Source organism: Silurus aristotelis, assembly GCF_946808225.1.
Source record: "Silurus aristotelis genome assembly, chromosome: 3".
Taxonomy (NCBI): Eukaryota; Metazoa; Chordata; class Actinopteri; order Siluriformes; family Siluridae; genus Silurus; species Silurus aristotelis.
Window position 1 is genome coordinate 35,508,127 of NC_139576.1, and position 25,290 is coordinate 35,533,416.

The window sequence follows — 25,290 nt, forward strand, 5'->3', positions numbered from 1 at the left end:
TGTCTGTCTGTCTGTCTGTCTGTCTGTCTGTCTGTCTGTCTGTGTCATTCTTTTCATATCTATCTATCTATCTATCTATCTATCTATCTATCTATCTATCTATCTATCTATCTATCTATCTATCTATCTATCTATCTATCTATCTATCTATCTATCTATCTATCTATCTGTCTGTCTGTCATTCTTTTCATATCTGTCTGTCTGTCTGTCTGTCTGTCTGACTGTCTGTGATATTCTTTTCATATCTATCTGTCTGTCTGTCTGTCTGTCATTCTTTTCATATCTATCTGTCTGTCTGTCTGTCTGTCATTCTTTTTATATCTGTCTGTCTGTCTGTCTGTCTGTCTGTCTGTCTGTCTGTCATTCTTTTCATATCTGTCTGTCTGTCTGTCTGTCTGTCTGTCTGTCGTTCTTTTCATATCTATCTGTCTGTCTGTCTGTCTGTCTTACCCACAAAGGTGTTAGTAAAGTCCGGTACTGAAGTAGGTGAAATAAGGGGACCTGGGGTTCAGTCAGCGTATCTATCTATCTATCTTTTTTTTCTTTCTTACTGACTGACCGTCTATGCATCTATCTGTCTGTCTGTATATCTATTTGTATTTTTGTCGAAAAAAAAAAAAAAGCGAGTGACTCTTATTCTGAAAGCCATAATTGATGACGCAGAATTTGCGCGACGGTACAGCTGCCTCGGTCAGACCGTCGCCCTCGGTGTCGGCGGGACGCTCGGATTTTCTTCCTTGAATCGTTTTTCTCGGAAACTTGAGCGATGGCTTCACGGATCTTTCGGTTGTTTGTGCCCACGAGCGCGGCGGCGTTTAAAACCGTCTCACTCTCACAAACGGTAAGACCGAAATCCATCAGACAGTCAGTTAAAGTTCTTCTGAAACCGCGGCCTCAGCGATGACATGAAGGGCATTCAGACCTACAGCACCCGAGAGCAGGTGTTTAACAAGCGGACTGACACTGAGCTGCAGGGGGAGAACATGGGGGAACATGGGGGAACATTAGGATAATGAAATCATAGGTTTCATGTTGATCCATCTACAAGTTTTTGGACGTGTTTGCAGCGCTGAAGAGAATCTCGAGATGATCTCGCGAGATTTCGTGGATGGAGCGGAATAACAGTGAGATTGGATGAAACCAAACTACTACTGAGGATCAAAGTCTCGTGTTTGTTTCAGTTTATGAGAAAAACAAACAGAAAAAATAATAAATAAAAAAATATATAGATGTTGCGCTCTCTCTCTCTCTCTCTCTCTCTCTCTCTCTCTCTCTCTCTCTCTCTCTCTCTCTCTCTCTCTCTCTTGTTCTTTATACCTAACTGTCAGGTGTCCCAATACTTTTGACCCCATAGTGTCTGTCTATGAGCAAAGTATTTCCTCTGGATGTTTGGAGACCGAAGAGTCCGAGAGCGTGTAAAGATTTTTTAATGTTAATAAACTGGAACATCTGGACTTCTATAGATTTGTTTGGTCAAATGAAATCTTCAGACCATGAAATGACCCGGTTTGTTGCATAGAAACAAGCAGAACTTGCACATGTCTCTCAAAAACCTCACGAGACTCGACATGTCGTGTGATCATTTTGTCTGAATCTTTGTAAATCTGATGAGATTTGATTGTGGTTCTGATTCAAGGCCGGGATCCACACGTGTCCAGTGAGGAGTCTGCGATATGGATGGTGGGCGTACGTTCTGGGAGAGAGGACCACGCCCAGGCTGAAGGAGAACAGCAAGATCTTCTGCATAGAAGGCAACATCGCGTCCGGAAAAGGGGCCCTGGCGAAGAAGCTGGCTGAACGGTTTGGTGGGTGGAGCTACAGCACACGGGGGTTTCATTTGTGGTCTTGTAGTAGTTCTTTACGAACAAGTAGTCGGAGGAATGAAGTTGGAATTGGGAATCCTTGGGGTGATTAGTTGTTGGGAATGGTGGTGATTACTGATTGGTTGGTGGGAATGGTGGTGATTAGTGATTGGTTGGTTTGGAATGGTGGTGATTACTGATTGGTTGGTGGGAATGGTGGTGATTACTGATTGGTTGGTGGGAACAATGGTGACAAGTGTTTGGTCACTGGAAGTAATGGTAATTTGTGATTGGCAGAAGGGTATAATGGTAATTGATCAGTGGGAATAGTGGTGATTGATCGGTGAGAATAGAGATTGGTGATTGGATGTTAGGAAAAGGGGTGATAGGTGATTATCTGGAACAATGTTATTGAGTGATTGTTGGGTGGGAATAATGATGATTTGTTGGTCATATTATGGGCAGTTGGTTGGTGGGAATACTGGTTGTTTTTATTTGGTTGGTGGGAATATTGGTTATTTCTTTGATTAATTGGTGGAAATAATGGTGACGAACCTCTTTAAGACGTTTTTCATGCAAAATCAGGCACTCGGTTCTTCACTTTATCTCTCTTATCTCATTTACATCTAGGGATGCTCTACATGCCCGAGCCTGATGTCCACTACGTAGATAAAATGACTCAAGAGAAAGCCCCTCTGGATTCAGCCTTCAACGGCAACTGCAGCCTGGAGAAGTTCTACCAGGATCCCAAAGCCAGTGACGGCAACTCGTACCGTCTGCAGTCCTGGATGTACCTGATGAGGCTGCTGCAGTACTCGGACGCTGTCGAGCATCTTCTCACCACAGGTTCGTTTTTTTCTTCTTCAGACAAATATATAGATATAAATACGTCGATTACTCTGATCTCTGCTGTTCCTCCAGGCCAGGGAGTCATCCTCGAGCGATCTCCTTTCAGCGACATGGTGTTCTTGGAGGCCATGTTCAATCAAGGCTACATCAGGAAGCAGTGTAAGTCCCTGTGGAGATTTATTTCGGTCTGTCTGACAACCCGGTTTTCGGTCGAGGTGTAAATGAGTCTGAAAAAAAAAAAACGTGTGAAAGGAAGATAAAAGGATGCAGTTTTTTCATGTTGCGCAGAAACCATAAAAATCTCAGACTCCCTCGTGGCGGAAAACCAGTGATGTTCTGTTCTGTGGCCCGTAGGTGTGGATCATTACAATGAGATCAAGGACATCAGCCTCTGCGAGTTCTGGACCCCTCACCTCGTCATCTACGTGGACTCTCCTGCTGAGGAGGTGCAGAAGAAGCTCAAGGCATCTGGAAAGGTGTGTGTATATGTGTGTGTATGTGTGTGTGTGTGTGTGTGTGGTGAAAAGGATTGCAAAATATATATATATATGAGTAACTGACGTAATCACAAAAATTCCAAGCACACACTGGTGGAACATCTTCCACGCAGGCTCTAGATTCGTCTCTAGAGGCCGCTCTCATAATTATATTTGGGAGGGGTGAAACCAATCAGGGAGCTGCCTTGTGGATCAGTTGGAGAGGTCGAATGGTGCTCAGAGGCAGACCTACCAGGAGCGAGTTGGAGTCCAGGCTTAAATGAGACCCGAATGTCCAGAAGTACTGAACTGGTCTAAAGCCGTGTCGTAATTTAAACGTTCTGAAGAGGAACGTTCCACTGTTCCCAGGTCGGCAGAAAATGGAAATGAAAACCGGACCCTCGAACACGGCGTTAAAAGCACAGTGCTTGGCGGAGTTCGGCTCGCGACGATTTCTAATCAAGCTGAAGTTTGTGAAGCTGAAAAGTCGAGGTTTAACTTTATTCCGTTTCGCTTTGCACCAATCTCAAGGACCCGCAGACCTTGAAAGTTAATAGATTTTTAGGAGAATAAAATGAACCTTTTGAGGACTTTGAACTGTAAAGGTGCTGCTTCTTGAAACGCCATGCTCTCATGTTCTTTCTAAAGAAATCCAGAAAGATCTAGATGCCAGACTGTGGTGAATAACAGAGCATTGGGGTTTTGAGCCCCCTGATCCTGTCTTTCTCTGCTCTCCGAATCGGCCTTTCAGCATCTTCCATTTGGAAACCACGAAGATGGCTTTGGACTGCGTACATACACATCTGTGGCAAGGGTTTGGGACTACGGATGACCCTTTTGGACGCCGGTTTCTCTCAAGGTTCTTCTCTCATGGCTTGCTCATCAGGAAATATACACCGTGGTCACCATACACTTTTTAAACATCCACATTTAGTTCCCCTTTAGAAGAACCTCCACTCTTCTGGGAAGATGTTCCATGAGATTTTGGTGAGATTACTGAAGGGGGTGGATGTGGTCAGAGATCTATAGTTGGAGATCTTCCTCTCCATCCCATGTAAAGCATATCTTCATGGACCTGGTTTTGTACCCCGTGTCATTGAAACAGCTTCGGGTCTCCTGGTGAATTCCGAAGAATCGTTTGCATTTTACCTCACAATCCCATCTCTCTCTCTCTCTCTTTTTTTTTTTTTTTCTTTCCCCCCAGCCTTATCTCCAAAACGTATCACTGTCCTACCTTAAGAGCATCGAGACGGCGTACAAGAAGACCTTCCTACCCAAGATCAGGTAACACGTGCTTATTTGCTCATCGATTCCATAAAGATAGAAAGGAAGCGACTCGAGGTGCAACTTAGAAACCCGTGTAGATATTTTGGATTTTCTTACATGGAAATGTATTAATTTATTTATTAGTATTAGTTATGATTTAATTTGTCCACAAGCCTCATCTGTACTTAGTGACTGCAGATAAAATGCACTTCTAAAATATACATTCGGAATATGTTTTATGGGCAAAAGTATTTGGACAAGCTGCTTTTTTTTTTTCTCTCCCTCAATTATTATTAGATTATTAATTATTTTACTCTCTCAATAACATGGGGCCAAGTGATTGTATGCCTTCGAATGCAGCGACCATGGCCCCATGCACAAAAGCCACGTGGGTTGGAGTGGAATACTCCTGCTATAGAGCGCCAACCTCAACCCTATTGGATGAATTGGAACACTAACTGCATCCCCAGGCCTCCTCACCCGCATCTACTTCAGTACCTGATTTTACTCCTGAGATCTCTCAAATCTCCACAAGCACAATCCAAAATAATCAATCAATAGTGGAGATTATCAAAATAGCAAACAGGGACTAAAAGTGGAATCTCAAAGCAGCTTTACAGAACTTAAAAAGGAAGTTGTGACCAAACTTTTGTCCGTATAGTGAATGTATGCGTTCAGTGCATTGAAAAATACTTATGACTTTGTCTAGACTTTTTTACGTCTAGACATTTGCACAAAACGGCTTCCCTAAAAACCTATTGTAGGTAAATTGGTGGTCTTGTTCCAGAGTCGCTCGATTTCTTTAAGGCGGACTCATCGAATCGTATGCGTAATCGTTGCATGTAATTTTGTGGCACGTTGAACCTTTTGCTGGTCGGATTGTAACGCGTACAACTCTGCTTCAATTTCAGCGAGGAGGCCGAAGTGCTTGCGTATGATGCGACCCAAGCACAGGATATCGAGAGGGTAATGGCAAAGAAAATCCACTGATAAAAATAATCTCTGTATGTAATATACACCGATCAGGCCTAACATTATGAGTCACCTGCCTAATAATGTGTTGGTCCCCCTTTTGCTGCCAAAACATATCCTATACCCAGCAACATGTCTCTGTCTATCTATCCATCTAACCATCCATCAATTTATTCCTCAATAATCCATCATCCATCCAGCTTACCATAGAACTCTGCCTCTGTCTATCTATTTATCCGTTCATTTATCTCTCAACAATTCATCCATCAATCCATTTATCCCTCAACAATCCATCAATTTATCTCTTAAATATCCATCCCACCCATCCAGTTTCCCATATGTCTCTGTCTCTTCATCTATCCATCCAACTGTACAAGTCATACATCCCTTAACAGTCCATCCATGCATCCATCAATCCACCCAGCTTCCCATATGTCTGTCTGTCTGTCTGTCTGTCTGTCTGTCTGTCTGTCTGTCTGTCTGTCTGTCTGTCTGTCCATCCCTCCACCCATCTATCCCTCATCCATCCCTCCACCCATCTATCACTCATCCATCCCTCCACCCATCCAGCTTCTCATATGTCAGTCTTGGTCTATCATTTCTTCGATCCTACTGTACTAGTCATTCATTCCTCAAACATCCTTCCATCTATCCATTCATCCATAACTATCCATCTATCATTTTTCTTATATATGTATAGGTGTGTATATGTGTATATATATATGTGTGTGTGTGTATATGTATATACCGTACATTTTTCCCCTCAGATTGCAGAGGATATCGACTATCTGAAGTTTGATAAGGGCCCGTGGTTGGAGCAGGACGATGTCACGTTTCATCACATGAGAATTCTGTAAGTAGAACCTTCACTTCTTCACATTTACAGCATTTAGCAGATGTTCTTATCCCGAGCGACTTACAATTATATAGTTTCTACAACTGAACAGTTTAGTGTTAAGGTTTTCGATTAAGTTCCCCTGCTAGCACATCTAAAGACATCTTCTACTATTGTCCTAGTTCTTTTCTCCGTAGTGTTTTTTTTTTTCTTTTTTGACCTTCATAATGACTTCTTATCGCCGTAACAACCAGCAGATGCAACGTGCTACATGTTTATCTTCCGTCCGGCATCCATAAATCGTCTCCTACACGTGTTCCTTTCTATAGCGTGGAAGACAAACAGCGGGTGGCGAACATGACCTGCATCCCCAGATACATCCCGGAGGTCACCATCGGCGCTCACGAGTTTGACAAAGCCTACTACTCATTCAGATCGGTACGTGCACCGCGAACATCCGTGACGTGCGAGGTTACTGTGTGTGTGTGTGTGTGTGTGTGTGTGTGAGAGAGGATGGGATATTTGGTCACCTCGATTAACTCACGGACTGTACTGTAGCTTCCCGAGATAATGCGTTTAGGGAGCGTAGAGCAACTAGAGCAGAAAAGCAGCAGTCCTTCAAAGTCCTTGAAAGCTAATTCAGTGAAGAAAACAATAAGGGAGTCGAGATGGAAGGGAAATTTCAACTTTTTCTTTTTCTTTTCACTTCATCAAAAATGTATTACGTTGTTAGGCAAAATGATTAAACATCGAACTTGAGGTTGTTTTTCCCGCATATTTGATCGCCTTCTCACTGGAGGCGGATTATAATTATTTATTTTTTATTTTGGGGCTGCTTATTTTCAAGGTTCTTTAAATAGATGTGGGACATCTGTTGAAGATACGGTGCAACAATCCCAAATTTAAATCCAGTTGCCCTTTTAAAAAAAATTTCTGCTCACTAGATTTTTTATTTGTATTTTTTTGCTAAATAATTTGTATATTCTAGCACTTAAAAAAAATAATTGAAATAGAAAAATACATGAAACCACTCTTTACACCTGCGTTACCTGAAAAGCATCTCAACAGTCAGATCTTGTGAGTTCCGAGATGCTCTTCTTCTCAACGCGTCTGAGGTCTTATATGTATCACACATAAAGAATCTATAAAGGCTTCCTGTTTATCAAAAATAGGAAATAAAACATTATGAAAATGTGCTAAATGAAATAAATATGAATATTAAATATATTTTGAAATATGGAGGAAAATAAGACATGCATTCAACACTCGGTCGCATCCAAAATGCATAAAAATCGCCTCTAGAGGCCGCTCTTGTACTTTATAACACAACCCGGAAAAACTATCCAGCAAGCAATCGACTATCGGTGTCTATCATTGGCCATTAAATGCTTTTTTTTGGGGGGGGGGGCTCAACAACTGGTCTTGAGAACATCAACACTGGGAATTTTGACTATTATGTTTGACTTCTGATTTGGTATCAAGATCGTTTTAAATGTGTCGCCTTCACTTAGAAATATTTTTATTTTTTGCAATTGCCAGTGCTAGCAACCAGTTCCTGACCACACAGCTGATAATCTGGTAACACAAAGTCTCATCATCTTAAATGCTGAACTGATTAAGTACGATTAAATCAATGTTCTTCATCATCATCTGATATAATGTGTAAAATTGCTTCTATCTGTCCTTCACTATTCCTTACTTCTGGACTAAACCTAAGCAGAATAAAAGCTTGATTCTGAGACATTGATCGAGAAGTAAATCCGAGCCGCCAAGAAAATTTTACATTCCAATAAGTCGTCAGGCGCCTGACAGCCATTTGTGTGTGTGCACGGTATAAATCAGCTTCTTTTCATTATTAATAATGATCCGAGCTTGCCTAGAGATTTTGAACGTGTGGGTGAAGACAGGTTGTGGATCAGAGGGGAGAAAATGGAGAACAGTGAGAACATTGTGCACTAAACAGATGGTTCACAGCCAGGCAAATTGCATCAAACTTCAGCTGTTGTAGCCCATTTCACACGGTGTCAAGTGCCAAGAGAGCGAACCTCACCGCTTAGGCGTGGAAGAGAAGTTTCCTTGTTTGGTGACTTTTTTTTTTTTGCCGCATTATGCGGATAGACAGAACAGAACGACTGCGTTTTAGCGCCACAGGAATGTTTTCTTTTTTTAATCTGAAAAAAAAATATAAAGTCAAAGCAGTATGAGAATAAAATTGTAGCATTACGAATAAAAAATCTTTTTTTTTTTTTCCTTTAGAAAATGGATGGATATCGAGATTTCTTCCTTTCTGATATCGACAGATTTTCGCAGCCTTTTCATCATCCGTTTTCAGAAAAATTTCTAACTGATGACTCTTTGCATTATTCCTATAAGAATTATAATGTTTATTTCTATAACAAACAGAAGTAGAAGATGCATTTCCAGCTCCGTATCGAACGAAATGTCTCTTGATTTGTCTCAGCGCAGCCATTAGAACATACGTATGTAAAAAGGAAAAAAAAAAAAAAGAGTGCCAAGGATTCCTAAATGGCATTTGTTCAATATGCTGCAAGTGATTCGGTCCCATCATGTCTTGCAGAAAAAACACTCGCACCTGACCTTTAAGCCTGAGCGCTCAGAGAATGGCTTTTCCACGAGCTCGCGTCTTACCAGGCGGCGTAAATTCAGTAAGGGATGTTTCCCAACTGACATTTAATTCCGCCGTATTTTATTGCTATATGCGTGAGGGCCGACGGGAATAAGTAATACAAGCAAGCGCTTTGGCTTTTTTTTTTTTTTTTCCTCATTCTTACATTCGGAAGCGCTCGAGTCCGACTGTTTCATTTCAACCCATGAAATGGTGTGGGTGGTCAGTACTAAAGGTTGAATTCTACCGATTGCTAGTTTGGATCGTACTTGCTGATATTCGTTATTAATTTTTTTAAACGTATACAGGATCAAATAAATACACAAAACACCACTATGTAAAATAGTACTAAACTTCATTATATAAAAACACAATCATGAAAATGTGTAAAATGAAATAAAGATTAACAGTAATTATATTAAGACATGCATTCAAACTCGAACCAAAGGTAACGTTCAAATAAACAGCACGCAGTGTCAGTGATTTGCCTCTAGAGGCCGCTTTCGTATTGTATAATGCAACCCGGAAAAACTATTGCTATGGGTTTTTGCCAGTAGTTCCAGCATCGGTTGACCTCTGGTCAGTACGATTACATCTACAGAAGCCGTAGCAGGCATACCTTAATTTTTTCCCCTTATTATTATTATTATTATTATTATTATTATTAAACGTTTCTGGAAAAGGCAGAATTATTTTGTTACCATAGGGTTGCAAATTTCAGTAAGCCTCCACAATGATGTAAATATTCAGATATTAAGTGTCACCCAGATGAACATGGGTGCCCTTTTGAGTCCCAGAAAGGAACCAGAAGATCTCTACTGGAGGCAAGTATTACATTTAGGATAGCGAAGGTAAAGACAAGGATGCCGTGGTCCACCACAGCATTGGTCCCATTCACAAATGTTTCTTGTGATTTAATAATCCATGACCTGCTTCTGGATGGTTCTATACTGAATAAATGGTATATGGATAATTGGCATTGGTAATTGTATAGGGCGTTTTTGGCGTTTTTGTTACGCCTTTAGTCCTGGCGGTTTCTTCAATTTCTTCTCAGTTTTATGTAACTGCTAATGGGACGTTAATGTGTTAAAGCAACATCGGTCCTCTCAGCAGACACGGGCCGTCTCGGAGCCGGGGATTCTCAGGTTCGGATTAATGCAGCTCTTTGTCTGGATCAAGCTGTCAGCGAGCACTTCGCATTAAAAACTTACACGGCTCGATCGGTGTTGGCAAAACGAGCCCTGACTTGACCGAACGTTTCGGAAGATGCCAGCGTTATTGTGATCGTGTCTAGAGAGTTTTCCAGCATTTCTTACGGAAAAGCCGAGTCCACGTCTAGACTTTACTGCAGCGAAGGCATTGCTCCGTCAAGACGTTGACCGGTAGTGGATTTTACTGATACCGATAGCTAGGTTGGATCGTACTTGTCAATAAACGACAGTTTTAAAACAGATACTGAATTTATTGCATTGAAACTGAAGCCGTTACATTCAAATAAACAGCATGTGGTGCCAGTGATTCGCCTCTAGAGGCCGCTCTCATATTGTATAATACAACCCGGAAAACTATAAATGGATTTTTGCCTCATAGTTCCAGCAATCAACTTTTGGTGCCGATTAAGAAGAAAACATTATTTTCCATCCTAAGACAAAGGCATGTCCTCCTTTAGGACTTCTGTGGATGCAATCGCACCGACTAGAGGTCGACCGAATTTGTTGGTTTTGCCGATTAATAAGCAATGATGAGGCTAAAATCCATAGCGATAGTTTTTTAAAAGTATTCAGCATTCAGACAATCAGATAAGGATTGGTTCCCTTTTGAGTCCCAAAGAAGAACCAGACTATCTCGACTGAGCGTCCACCTCAGCCCCGGTCCTGTTCAAAAAGCCACGGAATCTTTTTTTTTTTTTGGTCAGGGCTTCTGGATGATTTACACTTCATATGAAACAAACCTAAAATTACAAAACTAAAAAGAACCGAACTGAATCATGCAAATGTGCTAAATGAAATCAATACGAATGTAATTAATAAATAGAATTATATATTTATTATTAATCATTTATTAATTGGAACATAGCGTTCTCCATGCAGTGCGCAGTCTCACAAACAGCACGTGGCGTCAGCAGCCACTAGAGGCCGCTCTTGTAAAGACAGGACTGGAAGCCGGAAAAACTATCGGTACGGATTTTTGCCGATAGCGGATGGTTCCATCCAAACAGATTCGCTTGTGGTTGGTCTTTTTTGATTCAGTTGTCACACTTTTTTTTTATTTATTTATTTTAATTTCTTTTATTTATTTATTTTTTTTTTTTAAAGCAGCACTTTTTACTAGTTGTTCCATCATGAACCCCACCACACAACATGATTTATTACTGATGGATGGCATCCAGTCTTTAAACATTTGTGGACACCTGACTATAGCAATCTTATGGGAAATCCCATTTAGTCCCCGTTTGTGGAGATTTGTGTCCAGGATACTTGTCGTGCAGTCAGCGTTCCAATTTATCCCAAATGTTTTCAATAGGGTTGGAGATCTATAGCAGGAGATCTTCCAGTCCAACCCATGTAACACATATCTTCATTGAGCTGGTGCACAGCGGTATCGTCAGGTTTTGTAGTTCAAGTAGGATTAAAAAAAAAAAAAAAAAAAGCTAATTTCCTTTTTTCTGAATAGTTACATTTTATGGAACGGTTTACTAACGCATCTGTTTTCCCGCTTCAGCTTCCAGGGAAGCGGTACGCCGAGGGTTACAACGCAGACGCAGGAGACAAAGGCATCTGGTTGAAGTGAAGGGAGGGAAAGCGTTGTCTAGGAGTCCTCGTCCAGCTCGGCGCTCTCGCTTTGTCCAGCTCAGAGGAGGGTTAAAAAAAAAAAAAGGACGTTGTTCGTCGTCTGCTGGTGTGTAAATTGCTATTAATAAAAAATCTATGTTAAACAGACTTTTTTTATCGTGTCATGAGTTCAGGTACAGACATGCGAAAGGGACAGATCTACCTCCACACCGCTGAAAAACTGCAGCCACCGCAGGAGAAGGGAAAAAAAAAGCGATTTCATCTCATTTCATTGCACCAAGACGGTGACTAATCGGCCCAATTAAAAGTCGCTTTCGAGATGCGTGCCGAAGAGGAGCTCGCCACAACTCATTAGCCACCCGAAACCACTCGTTTCTCGTTAGTCCCCCCCCCCCGATCCTCCCCTCCTGAAGATGCTATCTTGGGCCCGGTCTGCCTTCTTTCATTCTCGCTGCCAGGAAGGATGCTGATCTAGAAATAGCAGTGTGCCACTAGTGATTAATTCCTGTCTTTTGTGCTGCCGAAGAGGCTTCGGATTACCATAATAAACACGGTGATTGCGAGTGCTGATACCTCTCCATCCATGAAAAAAAAAAAAAATACTGATTATTCATGAAGCTCTTCAATTACGCTGAAGTAGTTCGATGTATTGTTTCAAAAAACAAAAAAAAACCATCGTACTCTGATGACACCGAGCAATCAAACGGCTTTGATCTGCGATGTTTCTTCGAAGGTTCAGAAGTGCACCCAGGTCCTGAGATGAGTGATTGGAGGGGTAACTATGAGTAGAATAGTGATTTCTGATTGCTGATCAAAAAAAAAAAAGAGATCTATTAGTTCAGTGTGGGAATTGATCAGGAGAGGATGTAGAACCAAATCTCCAAAACTTTTCTTTGATTTCAGCATTTTCCATCTCTAAAAAGCGAACCCAGGGTTAATACCAAGGATGCTACGGTGCTTATCGGATGCTCTCAGAATATCGCCGCTGGATGGCAAACGTACACTCTAAGAAGAATTTTTTACTCCCTGCAATTTCAAAAGCTAACCAAGTGAGGGCACTGTTGAGACTTTTTTCCTTTCACTCGAACTACATCGAAGATATCACTGATTCATGCCTGATGGTGCAGAAGCCCCTTCTTTTTTTCAGCCTACTTTTTTTTTTTGCCCCTTAGCTTGTGCCTGAGGTGTAGCTGACATTAAGAGGCTTTCATTTTGACTGCGCTCTTTCAAATCTATAAATATTGCATGGCCCGCGATCCCGTCTTAGTTGTTATTTTAGCTCCGCTGCGCTCGTCAGTTTGTATAATAGCCTATGGGGGGGCCATGGGGGTGGGGGGGAGAAACTTGCAATTTGGTTAATAAAACCACCACCACAACATTAGGCACTTTCTGGATGTGAGGTTCACTCGCATTCAATAGGTAGTGAATGCACTACTAAGGCAATGTTATGCAGCTGTATGTGAAGAGGTTCATTATTTAGCAATAGCTGCACATTCCGGAAGGTTCTTCTACTTTCTTCGCACAGCCACACGGCAAGAAAGTCGTTTTTCGAAGTGCGCACTTGTTCTAGCTAATATTTTTACGTGAAAGGCCTCGTTAATGATTTTCTAATGGATGAAAACGTAAAATAAGCAGTTTCGAATAATAATAAGCATAAATGACGTACATACACTTAATAGATCGGATATAAAAAGTCCGCACATCCTTTTGAAATGGAATTTTTAACATGTAAAGAATGAAGTGTTGCCACAAACCTTTTGAGGCGCACAATCGCACAGGACGTCTCCGTATGGTTGCGTTTTCCCTTCGCTACAGGGCTACAGGCTCTGACCTCAACGGGAAACATACGAATCCTATGGTCAGGTGTGTCCAAAAGGTTTTTTCCAAAAGTATTTAGACTACTCCTTGGCCTTGTTGACCCACGATCTGAATGTCTTCATTTACTGATATAGACTTCGACACACTTTTGTAGTTTGCCCTGCGATTAAAACCGAACCCTGGTGTGATATAACTATTTAAAAAAACGGCCAGGTTTTACTAGTCGACTAGACGAAAAATCGGCGAGGCCGCAACCTGCGTCACGCTCGGGTCGGTTTAATCCGGTGTGACATTAGCGTCTGAATCGTGGGCCGTCACAGGCAGCTTTTTAGGAGCAGCGAATAAACGAGCTGGCTGGAAAGATAAACAAAGCGCACGTCACAGTGTTGGCACACAACGGATACAGAGAAGCGTCACGGACGCATTAACGGCTGTCATGGGCGCTTTGCGTAGTGTAGAAGATCGAAACCTGATCTTCGATCCTTCCTTCTTTTTTTTTCTTTCTCAAAAGTTCTGAAACACCTAATGCGTACGGAAAAGTGCTGTGGAAGTTCTCGCTTGTTTTGCTGTCTTTAGTGAGCGTTTCTTTTCTTTTTTTACTTATGCAACGAATTCCAGTGGCTCCTCCAGCAGCCTGATAGACGTTCTGATAATCTGCTTTTACCTACCAGACATTTGGTGCTCATTATTGTACTTTTCTTCAGTGCTTTGGCAAACAACTTCCGCGAAGACCCCCAGACTTCTCCAGACAGTTAAAACTTGGTGGGTTTCCACCGAAAAGAGCTTTGGAGACTAAAAAAATTAATCTGTGATGCCACCTATAACCTCCAGAGGGCAGGGCTGAAGGTATCACAATCCACCTGAAATAAAGACGCCATATTGCAAGCCATTAGTTATAAGATCAGGAAATCCAGAGTGGAATTAAGAAAAGACAATCCAAACAGGAACCACGTAAGTTCATGAACCACCCTCAATGTGATTGAAAGGACAAAGTGTGGAGAAGGAACACTTGTAATGTGTTCAATTCTCTTGTATTGTTCATTACTTTCCTTCGTTCCACAAGCTAGCTGGAACATCTCGAATATCTTCACGAAGCGAATTCGTGACCTTGCGACATTCCTAAATGATCCGGACTCATCGCAATATCCGAAAGTATTTCCTTTCTTTGTCATTTGAGCATGCTTAAACCTTTTCTCCGGGAGCTACGTGGTGGATATGTGCTCTCTGCTCCACCTGGAAGTCCTTGGCATTTGTTGTGTCCTTCACAACCCATATGTAAATGCGGGGAGAAAAAAGCCCTTGGCTACAATTTTTACAGGCCTGGTGTTGAGTGGTCATTTTATTTCCTTTTTTTTCTTTTTGGAACAACGTTTTATCTCTACTGTCACTTCAATCACATGGTTTTAAAGGAGTCGTTAGCCGGGCAGGTGGTCATGTGATTAGCAGAACGTTGCGGCGACGTCAGATTGGACACAAGGTCGTTTTCGCTGCTTGAATTTTCCCCGTATGTAATTGTGTAATTAGTGCAATTTCCACCGCACACACACACACACACACACACACACAACCTTTTATATAAGCAATCGTTGCAATGTTAATGGACTGCAATGCCTTTTTCAAGGCCAGAACTGTTCCTTTGAAGCCGTCGCCATGAAAAAACATTTCTTTTTAATATCGGAATCCCTGTGTATGGATTTATCCTAATTTAAATCGCAGATGATTTACTGCTGTACGGGTCGAAATTGGCAAAAGTATCCACATTGCTGTCAGGAAGTTGTTTTTTATTTATTTTTGGCAGATACACACTCGGAGGCGTTTGTGATAAATTGATGCGGTTATGCTAATGGTGGAGGCTTCACAGCTTTATAAGCTACCTGTCAGGATCAGGCTCGAATGGTACAAATTACACACACACACAAAGCAGTGAAAAAAACCCTTATATCATTATGGGAAATACTTTCGATTGAGACCTGCTCCAAAGCTGATGACTTCCGGCTGTAGTCAGAATTCCCAAATATAATGCCATTACTATTGATTTGTTTACAGCCGGATACAAACTGCATCCATGCACGGTCAGACTGATGCCTACTGTTCCATTCCCTGTCTGCTATGTCTTTCCGTCGTTGTATTAAAATGTTTGGAGACGCCCTCTGTTTACTAGAAAGTACTTTATTTACCCGTGTTTCCACACTATCCCCTTCCAAATAGTCAATACAGTGCTGCCAGCGTTCCTTCCACATCTGGAATGTGTCCTGGGAGTCTTCTTTTCGGAGCGTGTCAAGCACCTTCTGCGATTAGCACTGGATCTTCATCTTCGGGAAGAGGAACAGTAGGGATCATTGGGATTGTTCACCGCCGATCATTATGCACGAGTTGCCGAATAGTTTCGACATTTTCGGGGGTTGAGCACGTTGAAGGTCTTCCTGATTTCTTGTCGTCGTTCAGCGATGTTGTTATTTTGCTCTCGAAACACCTCGAATGACTCCGGCAGCATCGCCGTATGTCAAATGTATGTCATGACAAACGTCTGTGGCAGATTTGCCCAGTTTCACGCAGTTGTCTGTGATGAAATTGCAGACGTGGTAACGGAGAAAAGCACCGGTTTGGACTATTAGTGCTTCGGAGATCTGATGAAGTGTACAGGTGACGCACTGGACTGACCTGAATCGTGACGTTTCAAACAGTCGGCTTTAAAACGTGGCACGTGGAGCTGCTTGGCTTGTCATGGGAAGGTTGGAAGGAAGAATAAACCGTTGTTCATATTCACTTATGTAAATTCTTTGCATTAAACAGAGGCCAGAATTCCAGATTTATGCCCCAAAATCTGCAGAAAATACCCACTCATCTTTGAGGTCCACTTCATCTCCCAGTTCACAGGGTTTCTGTGGGGTCATAAAAAGTCTGAAATTTGGTGTTCTGTAGACTTCAACCTTTGGAGAGACATTAGAGTGCATTTAGAATGATTTTTCCAATTAATGTGTATATGCATATTGAGTCCTAGATTATTTAGATATGCTTCTGAATAAATTAATGCACTACTGTTACTATAGACACAATAATACATTTTACACCGTGTGCAGTCTATCGGCATGTCGAGGTCAAGTTTGGTCTTGAAAAAGCCATGAAACCACATGTCTGGGTGTAGCATATGACCATAATGTTATAACCCAGTATGCAATGTATATCCCACCATTGTGTTCAATGATGGCCTTGTATATGAACACTAGATCCGGTTTAGTACGGTGTTGATCCCTGCTTATGGAAAACTTCTAAAAGTTTTCCATAAAAATCTATATTTCGCTTGTTTCATGCAAAAATGATAGGAGACGCCGAACCAGACTCGACAGCAGACAATACCGTGTCTTTTTTTAGCGTTTGCTGCTGGCTATCAAAATAACGTTTTAATATATCTTTGTCCATAAATGTGTGAATTTTTCTAATAATTATTCTCTTCATTACAGCGCTCTTGGTAGCTTCATATCCGTCTTGCTCGAAGCTCTTGCTTAAACCAATCAGATTGCGAATTGCTGACTTTAAAACCGTCTAGACGGCATCCAATCGTCTGCAATTTCACCTCCTTTGATCGGACGGTCGGAGATCGCGCTAGTGATTTGTGATAGAAGAGTATCTGCAAGAGTGAAAGGAAAAGTTTATAGGACTGTGGTGAGAACTGAGATGTTGTATGGATTAGAGACAGTGGCATTGAGTAAAAGACAGGAGGTATAGCTGGAGGTAGCAGAGCTGAAGATGTTGAGGTTTTCGTTGGGAGTGACGACGATGGACCGGATTAGAAACTAGTTTATTAGAGGGACAGGGCATGTAGGATGTTTTGGAGACAAGGTGAGGGAGATTGAGATGGTTTGGACATATGCAGAGGAGGGGTATGGGGTATATCAGTAGGAGAATGCTGAGGATGGAGACACCAGGAAGGAGGAAAACAGGAAGACCAAGGAGGAGGTTTATGGATGTGGTGAGGGAAGACATGCAGGTAGTTGGGTTGAAAGAGGCAGATGTAAAGGACGGGGGGTTGGGGGTATGGAGACGGAGGATCCGCTGTGGCGCCCCCTAATGGAAGAAGCCGAAAGAAGAAGAAAGAGACTGCAACTCATTTTGTAATTAATAAAAAATTAAGATGAGTCTATAAAAGGCAGTGTTGAATATAGAACAAAGAGAAAAGGGGTAAGGTCAAAGCATAAAAATAACACTGCTATAAAAATAAGATTAAGGGCAATGGTGACATGACCCAGTTAGACTCCGTTTGCTGATCTGCCTTTCGATGTGGTGGGGAAGAAAAAAGAAAGTCCTCTTGTTGGAACCGTTCTGAGCAGCAGAGCACATGCTACCGTTCTCCTTTGAATAATGATGAATTTCGGCATGGCAAATGAATTCAATTCGATTTATTTGAGCAGAATTCACGCTCGAACCCCCTGAGCGGCGCTCTAGTCGATTTTCGAGTCAGTCATGGGGCGTTAGTGTGTGAGTCGAGGTGTGACCTAGCACTAAAGACAGCCTTCTAAACATCTGCTCAGCAGTTGCTTTAATTAAAAAACACTACGTCTCTGGTTTAGATGAACACTTTTTGTTTTCCCGAAAAACCATCGTCGGAAATTCGCCAGCGCAAACTCGCGACGTGCGAATCGGCCTTTGAGTAATCAAGTCTGAAGAGATTCAAGGAAATCACAGAAGCACATCTCGCAGGCTTGGTTATCAAATGATGGAAATATTGGAGTCTTTGTTTTTCATTAGCTTTAATAAAAAAAACTTGAAACTGCGCAAGGTCTCGGGGTCAAAGTGCTTTTTTTTGTTCACACTTTGGTGCCCGATTGCTCTTAGACCCTCCACTCTTCTGGGAAGATTTCCACTCGACTTTGAGGTGTGCTTGTGGAGATGTTATAGGGTGGTAGCCTATAGGTGGTAGCTTAGCGGTTAAGGCACTGGATCAGAAGGTCTCAAGTTTAAATCCCAACACCACCAAGGTACCAATACTAGGCCCTTGAGCAAGGCCCTTAACCCTCAGATGCTCATCTATGGATCGTTTTGGAAAAGGGCACCTTTTAAAATGCCATAAAAGTCAGGTAGGTGAGGTGAGGAGGCCTGGGGAGCAGTTAAGGTTCCAATTCATCCCAAATGTGTTCAGTAGGGTTGAGTTCAGAGCTCTATAGCAGGAGATCTTCCACCGTCTCAACCCATAGAAAGCATATCTTCATGGAGCGGGCTTTGTGCACAGGATGTTTGGGCTTCCTAGTTCAATTGAATCCTCCCATTCCCATGCTCATTTGCTCTTATAATAAGCTCTTCTGGGAAGATGTTCTACTAGATTATGGATTGATTATGGATTCAGGAATTTTGTGGAGATTTAGCCAACTAACACTAAGGTGTGTCAGTGAAGGCTTGGGGTTCTCTAGTTTTCCAATTCATCCCGAAGGTATTCCAATAAGTTTAAGGTAAGAGCTCAATAGCGGGAGATCTTCCACTCCAACCTTCATGCTTGCCGCCCTAACACTGCTATGCTAATACGGCTAATATCTTTCTGTGCTCAGAAAACACGAGCGAAATGTGTTTTCTGTGAATGCATTTGATTTGGATAGAAACACTTTGGTGATCCAGGCTTTAAATAGAAGTTTTAATCATGTTTCCATATGTTAAACACCGAAAGCTGCGAGAGGGAGAAATGACTTCAGGGAATCCGTGAAAATCCAGTTAATTTGCTCCCTGGCCAGAATGAAGTCCCGAGCGCTCATAAATTACCATTTCATTAAGATTCAGAAGGCAAGCAGATTTAAATATTAATGATCCCCCCCCCCTCCCCCCCTCCCTGCTTTTGATTAGATTTTAATTACACGACTTTGTCTTAAACAAATCGGGGGGAGGAATTGGTATAAAGGAGCTATTTGTTAGCACGGATAATGAGCGTACCTGAAAGGTAGAGAGGAAGAAGGATCATTCGGTAGACGAGACAAAAAAAAAAGGACCCCGGGGACGTACGGTTTTGTCTCATCATTTTTTTTGATATTAGGATCACAAGTCCTGCCTCTGCAGATTTTTTCATGCCTTGTCAAGGAGCATCGGGCCTTCGTTTCGACTCCTGAGATTCAGTTTGGCGTCATTGCGGTAGATTTCACGAGCTTGAGCGGTTATTTAGAGCCGAGCCCATAAGTCAGTCATACAAACAGGATTAGGCAGACAAGCTTTAGGGTTTCGCCTCTATAAGGAATTCAAAAACTATGCTTGAAAATCTTGCAGGACCAACGACTGACCCAGAAGGTTACGGTCATGACATGTGACTGAAAGAGAATCAATTTCACGTGTTTAATTTGGTCAAAACGCAGAACTTTTGCAGCCGAAACTTCCTCAGGAAGCAATTTTAGGCCAAGGGTGCTTAGGTTCTTAGGGACCGTCTGAAAAGATGCACATCATCATAGCTTGTGGTCAATAAAATTAGACTTGTCAGTGGTTTAATTCTATTTTTTTTAAGTTCGAATTTTAGGTGAAAGTTAAAAAACTACAAAATTGTCTTATTGACTTTTGAGGTATTTCGCATGCAAAACAAGGATGTATATATTAAGATTGTGGTCCAGAATGAAAGCTCAAATGTCATCCATGTCCTCAAAAAATACTCCTATCTGAAAATAGATCTGTTCGCCACCAAAACTTCCTCAGGAAGCAATATTAGGCCATGCGTTTTAAACAGATGCTTAGGGATCATCTGAAAAGGTGCACATCGTCATCACAGCTCACGAGGTTGTGGTGAATTAAAGTGAACGTATATCTGGTTTTATTCCTTTTTTATTTTTTTTTGCTCAGGCAGATGTTGAAAAACGGTGCGATTCCGATGATCGACTGCAGTTTTGAGGTATTTTTGCATGCGAAACAAGCATGTACACAAGTAGTTCCTCAGACAGCTCTGAAGTTGATCAAGAACAAGAAATTTTCCCAAAAAAAATAAAGCACATGCATGCTCATCATTTGGTCCTGTGCCAAATTCCTGCAAATCTCCTGCAAAACTCTCATCACATTTTTGACTGACTTTCTTGTTTAACGTCAATATAATGAGATCTCTCACTGTTTTTTTTTTAATATTAGAAGCTGAACCCTGACTCGTGCTGCACACATTTAACTGACCTTTTTTTTTTCTTTCTTTTTCCGGAGCTCCGAGCATCTGTCACCTCTAAATGAATCGTGACCTGCCCGATTTAAGTCTTCGCATGGGAACTGCAAGCCTCAGGCAGGGTTTTTACAGAAACTGGGCCGTTGCTCATTAATTCCTGTACACCACAGGAATTCTGACGTGACAACGTCCAGATTGCTTTGTTGTCCTCAACCTATCATTATTATTATTTATTTATTTAAATTTATAATTTTTTATTTTTTTTGCTAAGCTGGAACAAGTATAACATGACAGTACACGTGATGCCATGTGTTCTTTAGTCTTTGATTCATTTAATCTATGAATAATAGCACAGGCTGTTATTGAAAACACATGAGCAGTAAAATATAAGCTTGTAATACTTTATATATCTAAATTTAATATCACATATATAAGAATGTGCATTTCCATAGCTGAGGTCGATTCGATTCCCATCTCGACGCATAGCCGACGATAAGATATGTTAAAGATGCACACGAAACACAAACAGGCCTTCGTAGTGCAAAAAAAAATAATGAAATAAATCCAGATGTTCTTTTGCTGTTCTGTCTGCAGGAAGATGCAGCTCTACCTCTGCCATGTTAATCTGTATTCTATGTGACTCTCAGGACACGCCTCATATTCACGTAGCAGCAGTGGTGCTGAGAAAACACGCTCGAGAAACAGGAGGAGAATTCTACATATAAAATATCACAAATTATTCATTGATTTATCTTTTTTAAATAATAAAAATATAGCGCATCTATTAACCATGGATTCTAAGTAAATTGTTTTTTTACTGATGCAAATATGTGAAAAATGGATATATTCTCTTGCGAACAAATACATTTTTAAATATTAAATATCACATCAAAATATAAATAATGCATAATATTCTGTAGCTATATATTCATCCCAGAAGCTCCGAATACCCCCCCCCCCATTTTTTTTAGTCTGATTCAGTTTATATACTGCATACGATTTCTGCAGAACAGTATTTAATATGAGACCCGTGAGGCCGAGATAAACAATAAATGTCTTTATTGTTGGTTATTGTAGCGCATTTCTGCTGTCACAGCAGATTTATTTCTGGTCTCCTCACAACACGAAGCTATTTGGAGCATTAATGTTGTATTTAAGTTTTTATTTTTATTTTAGTGGAGCAGAAAGTCTGCAGAGAAAAACGTCCACATGCGCTACAGCGTTACATTGAAGACGATTCCTTTTTCTCCAGTTTATTTTTGTGGCCTAGGGCTTGGCTTCGTATTGGAGAGCAGAAGTGGAAATCCTGAGAGAAAAATTGCGGCAAACGGATTTTCCCGCGTCAAAATTTCCGTCGTCTTTACCTTACTATCAATTCTATTATCATCGTAATATCGCCAGGAAGTCTGGGCCGTCGTTTTCTTCAAAAATGGCTTACGGTTTAAAAGCGAAGCCAAACGGATAGTCTAGGTTGCTGTAAGACTTCCCAGCAAACCAGGTCTTTCCAGCACGTACGCTGCAGTCTGTTATCCGTTTCTATTATCTTCAAACATAAACACTTTAAGTTTGCTAATGTACATTCATTTACTCCGAGCTGTTTGCTGGCCCCGGATGTGGCTGTAATAGGGGCCGATAAATCAGCTCTTCCCACCATAATTGAGCCTTTTGGGGATTCGGCAGGCTCCACGTAATGGCTCTCTTAAACACACTGATTAAGATGACAGTGTGCGCTGACTCGTCCGATATGCCTGGACGCTTCCCTGGATCAGCAACCGCAATCTTTATGCTTCCTCTGTGCGTCTTCTAATGACTCAGTGGGCATGTAGAAGCTCAATACATGGACGGAGTTTAAAAGCGTTCGGGGGAAAAACTGAGCCTTTTTTTTTTTTTTTTTTTGCAGTGTTGCTGATGTTTGCAAAAAAAAACACACTGAATGTCAATCAGTAATTGAGTCGAAATGATGGATGGGAGGAGGGCGATTGTTGATCACCGATTCTCTGATCGCTGACTCGCTATCAGAATCACTGACATATTTTTGTCTATGGATTTGTATTTGATTATTTCCAATAGTCTATTCGATTAATTTTATCCAATCAGATTTCAGCCTCCACACGTTGCCAGGGTCAAAGAAAATTGCCCTAAAATTGCCTTTTGATTCAAATCTGTTGCTTTAACCAATCAGATTGCGACTTGCTTAATCCAAGGTGCCCTGAAAGGTAAACACATCATAATTTTTAAGTCCTTTGATCGCACTAGTCAAAGCTCGCACCCTGCATCTGTAACTGTGTTAAGTATATTTTAAGGCTTTGGTCGGCCAAATAAAATGATACCGGGTTTTAAATAATACTGGTGTCCTGTAGCAGAATAATGCTATTTTGCACTTTTGCAACAAAAAATCCTGGCACAGAAAATGTGTAGGAGCTGGAAAAACACTCGATGGAGATCCTAGAACTTGTTTGAGCACCACTCATAGATAGTATTGTATGTAAATCTGAAAGGAAACTGCTTTAGAAACAAACATTATGAACAACCAGTGACCCATTTCCTGTATAGCATTAAAATCAACGACCCTTGGCCTGTTCACAGACATTTCCCAAGTTAGTGTCTGATATTTAATGGTAAAAGACTGCCAAATATGAGCGCCCTTCCAGACCCAATGGTCCATTCGTAATGAGGTGATTCAAACATAATATCTAGGAGATTCTACATTGTTAGTTGGCTGTCTGTTGGAACGACCATCAGAAGCCACTCAATTAAAGCCTTACTTTGGTTTATTTGCTAATGCTAAAGCTAGATTTGATCAAGGCAGGTTAAGGATGTGTTCAAACCTTTGTGCACACCTGATTGTCATATTTTTATTTTTGGAACATCTCAATCCAGCATCTCTTTTGCTAATTTACTCTCAAAGTAAGGCTTTCTGATGGATTTTAGAGGTTGCTAATGGAGATATGGGCAGATTCCTTTATCCAGAGGGAATAACAAGTGCAGCAGTCAAGTCTTGAAAGGACCAAACAAGCAGCTGAGTGACGTGTGGATAGAAATAGACAAATTGTTTTGATGTTATAAAGCAGAAATCAGCACGAGCATGATTGTCTATTGGTTACCTCACCTCGTTTCTTGCAAGATGAGGACCCATAAATTGAACCAATGGGGTGTATCCCATCTTTGTCACATGATGTGACTGGTCCTCCATGTTGGAAGCAAACCATTGCTATGTCGTACCTGTCTCAATGTCGTACATGACTTAATAATAAAATAATTGACGAGAGTCTTTAGAGGGTTTGTCTAATCAGCCACAAGAGCATTAGTGATGTCGAGTAAGCAGGGTGTAGGGTTCGGTTTATTGGTTTCCATACCACTGATATGGGGATCCACGTATTGAGTCCATTCCTCCACCAAACCCTTATGTATCTGCTTAAAGCTCAACATGTCTGCTAGACATTTTGTGGAAAATCTCGCAGACCTCACCATGTGTCGCTGCAAGAAACCTTGAGGTAACCATGGTAAGTCATTCCTCACAATGCTCATGCTGATTTTTCCAAGTTTGTGGTAACAAACCTAAAAAAGTCCACCATTTCCATAAAACTTGTTTGATTGGTTCAGTTTTGAGGTGAAACTGCCCAGGCCATGTTGTCCTGTGGTGTTTTTGAGGACATCAGGGTTATCGTCTGTCACGGTCGTTCTTACATTGGTGAATCTGAACAGCCTAAATATAACTGAAATGGCACGTCCAACCCCTTTTTCACCCCTCCGCGTGTCCAGATGTTTGCCTGAGTGTCACATCGACGACCCTCACTGCGGGAGAAAGGTGGTGTGGTTGGACTGGATTTGGCCTTCGCGACGGGTTAAAGGCCAAAGCAGCGGGAAAGGAAATCCTAAAGGGTGGAGGGGGAAAGTAGGTTAATGGAAATCTTTCTCCAATGGTTTCTCTCCTCTCTAGAGAGATAGAGGCATAAGCTTTCTTCATCATGAATTTTCCCCCTAACTTGATTTGCCTAGTGAGGGATTTCGGTATGGAGCTTGGCCCCGGCTCGATTGTACTGGCAGCTGCTTAGCTCGTTGTTCTACTCGGGGTGCATTTCATTATGTAAATGTGATATAATAATACAATGAAACCACACTACGGGTACAGTGTTTCAAAACGAAATGAAACTGACGACTGGGTGGAATATAATGCCAGGATTTACGGACGGTTAGCTGCGTTTTCTATTATTTCCACACAATCCGACTGATTACGCTTCTGGTACGTACAACCAAGACGTACCGGAAAAAAAAAATTCCCGCAATTGTACGTAATTACTCTTTCGGCCATATTGAAAGGAAAGCTTACGGTGCAGGTCAGGAGGAGTTCAAAATGAAAAGAACCACATGTTTTAGGGAACAATTGAACCTTAATTGAATGTAACGTACCTTAGAACTTGATATCTGTCTATTGTTTTACTTACGTGTATTCTTGGTGTATATTGTACTAAACTTTTTAATATGTAAAGATATAGAAAAATATCGTTTCCACAACAACGTGGCACGATACAAAGCGAACAGCCATTACTCTGAAGTTAGCAATTAAAATATTAAATAAAAAATTCTATTTTGTTTTACTTGGTTAGCATTTTTCCAAAGTAGCTTTTTAGAAATCGATAGAACTCTAAATTATAGAAATGTCATGGATAATCTAAATCCATCATCATGGTTCCTTTGTTAAACACCACCACACGTTTTCCTCAAAATCAGTGTATTATAAGGTGA

General features: G+C 41.3%; 1 protein-coding gene across 1 annotated transcript; it reads left to right on the forward strand.

Annotated features, from left to right (window-relative positions):
* The first annotated feature begins 653 nt into the window (after positions 1 to 653).
* On the forward strand, positions 654 to 11,674 carry ndufa10 (NADH:ubiquinone oxidoreductase subunit A10). Its single transcript, XM_083537258.1, has 10 exons — positions 654 to 841; positions 1,637 to 1,805; positions 2,433 to 2,648; positions 2,724 to 2,810; positions 3,006 to 3,127; positions 4,332 to 4,411; positions 5,305 to 5,359; positions 6,133 to 6,218; positions 6,530 to 6,638; positions 11,548 to 11,674. Exons 1-10 carry the CDS (start codon positions 767 to 769, stop codon positions 11,614 to 11,616), a joined length of 1,068 nt encoding a protein of 355 aa, XP_083393384.1. The 5' UTR covers positions 654 to 766; the 3' UTR covers positions 11,617 to 11,674.
* Positions 11,675 to 25,290: the final 13,616 nt, after the last annotated feature.

Coding starts and splice junctions, on each gene's coding strand:
- ndufa10 (XM_083537258.1), top strand. CDS start 767: ATGGCTTCACGGATCTTTCGGTTGTTTGTGCCCACGAGCGCGGCGGCG. Junction 842..1,636: donor CCGTCTCACTCTCACAAACG/GTAAGACCGAAA, acceptor TTCTGATTCAAG/GCCGGGATCCACACGTGTCC. Junction 4,412..5,304: donor ACCTTCCTACCCAAGATCAG/GTAACACGTGCT, acceptor CTTCAATTTCAG/CGAGGAGGCCGAAGTGCTTG.